Source organism: Chamaea fasciata, unplaced genomic scaffold (genome assembly GCF_029207755.1).
Source record: "Chamaea fasciata isolate MVZ Bird 193981 ecotype frontalis unplaced genomic scaffold, bChaFas1.0.hap1 SCAF_27, whole genome shotgun sequence".
Taxonomy (NCBI): Eukaryota; Metazoa; Chordata; class Aves; order Passeriformes; family Sylviidae; genus Chamaea; species Chamaea fasciata.
The window spans coordinates 4922484-4928599 of NW_027094112.1; the positions used below are offsets into that span (position 1 = coordinate 4922484).

General features: G+C 44.0%; 1 protein-coding gene across 1 annotated transcript in view; it reads left to right on the forward strand.

Annotated features, from left to right (window-relative positions):
* The first annotated feature begins 245 nt into the window (after positions 1-245).
* The window catches only part of LOC136301688 (src kinase-associated phosphoprotein 1-like), a 105713-nt gene continuing 99842 nt past the window's right edge, over positions 246-6116 (forward strand). The window contains exons 1-2 of the mRNA XM_066204811.1: positions 246-1206; positions 5974-6108. Coding sequence (XP_066060908.1) covers positions 702-1206; positions 5974-6108 — 640 coding nt within the window. The 5' untranslated portion in view covers positions 246-701. The remainder of the gene's footprint in view (positions 1207-5973; positions 6109-6116) is intronic.

The following is a 6116-nucleotide window of genomic DNA, read 5'->3' on the forward strand; positions in this document are numbered from 1 at the left end:
CCACCCTTCCTTTGGGACCCCTCCCCGCGATTTTCCAGCAGCAAATCCTGGAGGCTGGAAAAGGAAAAAAAAGAATAAATGAAGAAAAGAGTGGAAATATCGGAATATTCGGCCGCGCCGCGCGTGGGGGGGCTTTTTTTTTTTTTTTTTAATTATTTATTTATTTTAATTTTTTTTCCCCTTCCCCGCAACTCCTGACGTTTTGCAACACGGCATAAACATAAAACAATCCATCCTTGATATGGAATGCAAGGGCGGATGACAGCGCAGCGCAGCCCCCTCGGCCGCGATTGATTTACGCCGAGCCTGACGCTTTATCAGGCTCACGAAAAAAAGTTTGACCAATCATTTCGCCGCGAGCTCACAACACGGCAGCCCAACTGTACTTTGTGGGCCGGGAAGTTGGGGAAAGGGGCTAGAGTACAAATCCAGAGCTGTCCTTTCTCTATATATAACTCTCTCTATATATATCTCAAATATTTTTCAATTTTTTTTTCAATTTTTTTCATTTTTTTCTCAATATTTTTTCTTTTTTTTTCAATTTTTTTTTCAATTTTCTTCTTCTTTTTTTCCCCATTCCCCCCCATTTTTTCCTTCCCCCCCCCCTTTCTTTCCCACTTATTTTTCCAAATTTTTTTTTAAATATTTATTATTATTATTATTTTTCCTCCACTGAACCGCGCTTTGTATGATGTCTGAGAATGTCCATTTCTGGCACCCTCAGCAACTATTACGTCGACTCCATCATAAGTCATGAGAGCGAAGATTCACCTTCCACCAAATTCCCGGCCGGGCAATATTCGGCCGCTTCCAGGCCGAGCGCTCACGGCGAACATTTAGAATTCCCCTCGTGCAGTTTCCAGCCAAAACCTCCCGTTTTCGGCGCCTCTTGGACTCCTCTGAACCCTCCCGGAGCGATTCCTGCCGTCTACCATCCCTACATCCAGCACCAAAACCTCCCGGCCGAGGGCAGGTACCTCCGCGGCTGGTTGGAACCTTCACCCCGGGCGGAAAATCACCCCGGGCAAAACCATCCCGTCAAAGCCGAACCTCTCCTAAACCGCGCCGGAGATGTCCAAAAAAATCCAGATTACGATTTAGAATCGCCGGCTGGAAGGGAAGGAGGGATCGTTTCCAATCAAAGGGCCGGCTTCGAGGACAATAAAGTTTGTGAAGGAAGCGAGGACAAAGACAGGACAGATCAAAGTAAGTTATAAAAGTGAAGGAAGTTTAAAACGGGCGTAAAAGCTGGAGGAGGCGCAATAAAAATAAAAAAAAAAAAAGGGGGGGAGTGTGTGTGTGTGTGTGTGGACACACAAAAGTTGAAAATCAGGGCTTGGAAAGAGAGGAAAAAAAGGGGGGGAAAAAAAGAAAAAAAAAGTCTCAGCTGGCTGGAGGGGAGAGAGGTGGGGAGGGGACGGGCATTGTCTGTGCGGGGGGGAAATCAAAATAAAAATCAAAATCCGGCCCTAAAAGGGAATCCGGGCAGGACAAAAGCTCGAGGGAACTCCTCTGGATCCTGCAGAGCTCCCGAGGACGCCGAGGGGAGTAAAACTGCGCGGGTGAGGGCGGAGGGAGCGCGGAAATGGGGGAAAAAAGGGGGGGGGAAAGGGGGAAAAAAGCGGAAAAAGAGGGGGGAGGGAGGAGAGGGGAGAAAAGGGAGAAAAAAGGGGGGGGGAAAGGGGAAAAAAGAGAAAAAAAGGGGGAAAAGGGGGGGAAAGGGGGAAAATGGGGGAAAAAAAAGGAAAAAAACGGGAAATAAAGGGGGAATAAAAGGGGAAAAGGGAAAAAAAGAGGAGGAATCTCGGGGAAAAGTTCCCGCGGACGGTCCCGCGCTCCTTGCGCGGATTTTCCCGGCGTTTCCCCCCTCGCCTTGGCGTGTTTATTTGTGCTGTTAATTGTTTGTTTATTAAAGGCGGGTATGAATATTTTCAAAGTCACGCTCCTTCCCGAGTTTAAAAAAAAAAAAAAAAAGAAAGAAAGAAAAGGAGAAGGAGGGAGAGGAGTGCTCGGAGTTAATTAGCTTTTATATCGGCTTTTATATCGGCTTTTATATCGGCTTTTATATCGGCTTTTAGATCAGCTTTTATATCAGGGTTTAATTAGTAATTTAGGCCGGACTGGGGAGACAGAGAAACTCCAGCGTGGGGTTTTTGTTTTCTGCCGGCTGGGGCGCCTTATCCACCTTTGAAACAGATATTTTTAAAATAATAAGAAGAAGAATTGGTCGGGAAAATATTTAATGCTATCAATAATGCTATTAATATTATTATTATTATTATTAATAATAATAATTTTAGGGCCGGAGGGAGGGAGAAGCGGCGTACTCAGCCCTGGCTGGTTCCCAGATGAAAGGTGACAGCCTTGGCTTCACCCTCACGGGAATTTTTTTTCCAGAAAAATCTTTCTTTTTTGAATTTTTTCCAGCCTGGAGCAGCAGCAGCGCCCGGCCAGGAGGAGACTCCCCGCCCATTTTTTCCCCTTTAAATAAACTTTTTTTCCCGTAAAAACAGAGAATATTCTCTCCCCCCTGACGATTTCCTGATGTTGTGACGGCTTTTTTTTTTTTTCTTTTAAATTTATTTTCTTTTTTTTTTTCCCCCCAATCACTTAACTCTCACTCGCGCACAAAAAGAAAAGTCCTTTTCTATTGCGCTGGGCAGAGATCCAGAACAAACTCAAACCGGGCGCTGAGTGACCGGGGGAAATAAAACACGCGGATTTTTGTGTTCCCTGCCCCCTAAAATCGAACATCGGGAAATTTTTGGCCCAGAAAAAAAAAAATCGTTATTAAAGCTGCCAGCGTGGGCGCGCTGTGGTTTTTTAAATAATAATTTAATTTAGGGCCTGCCTTGAGATCCTGCCAGGGTTGATTCCTGATCCCATTTCCACGACTCTTCCCATTATTATTTATTATTATTTATTATTTTTTTTGCGAGTGTTTCTCCCCTAATGAATCCCTGCCTGAAGCTTTTAAGTTATTATTTCGCTGGATTTTAAAGGAGAAAAATAATAATAAAAAAAGAAAATAGAGGCGTCAGGACCTCTCCCCGTTCCCTTTTCCTGCCTCGGGGATTTGCGTGCCGCGAAAAGATTAAAAAACCCACATTTTAAAGACCCAAAATATGATGCCAAAACAAAAAAAATAAAATCGCCGTCATGAAGCGCAGCCCTCGGCTGCCATTAAAGGACGGGCAGCAGGATTAACAGTATCAATTATTAACAGCTTTCCTCCTCTTGAATATTTAATTCCTCATATTAGATCAAGTCAATTACGTGAAGGAAATAGCCGTACTAAAAAAAAAAATTAAAAAAAATTTGTAAGGGGGCAGCGCGTACAACAGGAAGATTAACCGGATTATTACATAATTTTTTTTTTAAATTATTTGAAATATTTAATATATTTCTCCTTTTTTTTTTTTTTTTTTTTTTTTTTTTGGCGGGGAGGAACCGCGCGTGTGTATATTTATAATGGTCCATTTAATTGGTGTAAAGGTTTATGGCTCCGGCCGTAATTTCAGGGGAGGAAAGGAAAAAAAACCAGGAATTCGTGGTGCGTCCATAACCCTCCGTTTTCCTCCCGCCCAATATTTGCATGTGATTAGCGAAAACTCCCATTATTTACCCTAAACCCCACTTCGCTTTCGGGTGCGATTTTACACCCACTTCAGGCCTCTGGGCCAGCGGGGTGGGTTTCGCTCCCAAAACCTTTGTGGTATTTCCATGGGAAAAAAAAAAACCCCAATTTTTCATTTTTTTCCCCCATGTAGCTTCTCCCACCCACGAGTTTTTATTTATTTATATATTTTTAATTTTTTTTATTATATTATTGTTTTTTTTGGGCTGCGTTTCTAGCCCTGCAAACGTCGCTGGCTCGGGGTGACGATGTCCAGACCCTCCGGCAGCAGCTCCCAGAGGATTTTTATGGCAGCCAGAGAGAGATTTTGGGGTTTTTTTTTTTTGGTGTTTTGGCCACATTGCACAACAAAAAAAAAAAAAAAGAGGAAAAAAAATGTCAAAAGTAGTCAGTGTTTGTTTAGGAAAAGCTCCTCCAGACTTCCCCTCCCTGAGCGATGGGTCTGGAGGAGCAAGTCCTGGGAAAAATGGGGGAAAAAATGTGATTTTTTTTTTTGAGGGAGGGCTTTATTTGTATGGGATGTGGAGATGTGGGTGTTCAGCTGGCGGGGATGGGGAGGGGGGCGGAACACCAAAAACCTCGGGGGTGCACCCAAAACATGCAGAAATTAACCCAAAACCGGCAGAAATTCACCCCAAACACCTCAGGGTGCACCCAAAACAGGTAAAAATGAACCCAAAAACATCGGAGGTGCACCCAAAACATGCAGAAATTAACCCAAAACCCACAGAAATCACCCCAAAAACCTCAGGGTGCACCCAAAACAGTAAAAATGAACCCAAAAACCTCGGAGGTGCACCCACAAAACGCTCAGGAACGACCAAAAACGAGAGGGAACGAACTCAAAAACCATCAAAAATTCACCCCAAAATAAGCAGAAACTCACTCGGAACCCTCAGGGTGCACTCAAAGCAAGCAGAAATGAACCCGAAACAAACAAAAAATTCACCCAAAACCCCCAGGGGTGCACCCAAAACTCTCAGGAGCACCAAACCAGGAGGGGATGCAACCAAAACCGGCAGAAATTCACTCAAAAAAACCCCGGGGTGCAGCCAAACCCTGCAGAAATTCACCCCAAACCCACCAGAAATTCACCCCAAAAAACCTCCGGGTGCACCCAAAACGAGCAGAAATTAACCCCAAAACCCTCAGGGGAGGCACCCAAAACGCTCAGGAAGGACCAAGACATGAGGGAATGAACCCAAAAACCGGCAGAAATTCACCCAAAGCCAGCAGAAATCCACCGAAAAACTGGTAGAAGTTCACCCCAAAACCCGGAGAAAATTCACCCAAAACCCGCAGAAATTCACCCAAAACCCCGGAGAAATTCACCCAAAACCCGCAGAAATTCACCCAAAATACCCGGAGAAATTACCCAAAACCCGCAGAAATTCACCCAAAACCCGGAGAAATTCACCCAAAACCCGCAGAAATTCACCCAAAAACCCCGGAGAAATTCACCCAAAACCCGCAGAAATTCACCCAAAACCCGCAGAAATTCACCCCAAAACCCGCAGAAATTCACCCAAAACCCGCAGAAATTCACCCCAAAACCCGCAGAAATCCACCCCAAAACCCACAAAAATTCACCCCAAAACCCACAGAAAATTAACCCCAAACCCACAGCAATTCACCCCAAAAATGCACCCAAAACCCCCCAAAATTCACCCAAAACTTGGGGTTGCAGCCCCAAATCCCCTTGTCCCCCCAGTCCCCCGCTCGCCGTTCCCGATCCAGAGGTTTTGGATCCCCTCTGGAATTTGGGGTGACTCCCCCCAATCCCATTTTTTTGGGGTTTTTTGGGGGGGTTTGGGGGATTTTTGGGGGGTTTTGTGGGTTTTTTATTTGGGTTTTGGGGGGAGTCTTTTTAAAAATTATTTATTATTATTTATTATTATTATTATTATTATTATTTTGGGGTGGGTTTTTTAAGGTGTTTTATTTTTGGGGGGGTTTCTTTTATTTGCTCGTTTGTCGGTCTGTTTTTGGTTTGTTTTGGCTTGTTTTGTTTGGCGCGGTTTGGGGTTTTTTTTCTGTTTTCTTTTTTTTTTTTCTTTTTATTATTTCCCCCCCCCAAACCCCCCCAACTCCGAGCTCCCACCCGCCTGGCAATCAACCCCCAAACATCCAACAACGCGATTTAAAAAAAAAAATAAAAAAATTAAATAACATAATTTAAATAGAAATAAATTATAAATATAAAGAAATTTTAAATATATATATTTTATTTTTTTTTCCTTTGGGGGGGGGGAAAGCTGAAAATTTGATTTTTGCTGCTTTTTTTTTTGCGTGTTTTATTTTCTTTTTTTTTATTTTCTTTTTTTTTTTTTTTGCAGCCAACCCCGCCGCCAGCTGGCTGCACGCCCGCTCGTCCCGCAAGAAGCGCTGCCCCTACACCAAATACCAAACGCTGGAGCTGGAAAAGGAGTTTTTGTTCAACATGTACCTGACCAGGGACCGCAGGCACGAGGGTGGCCCG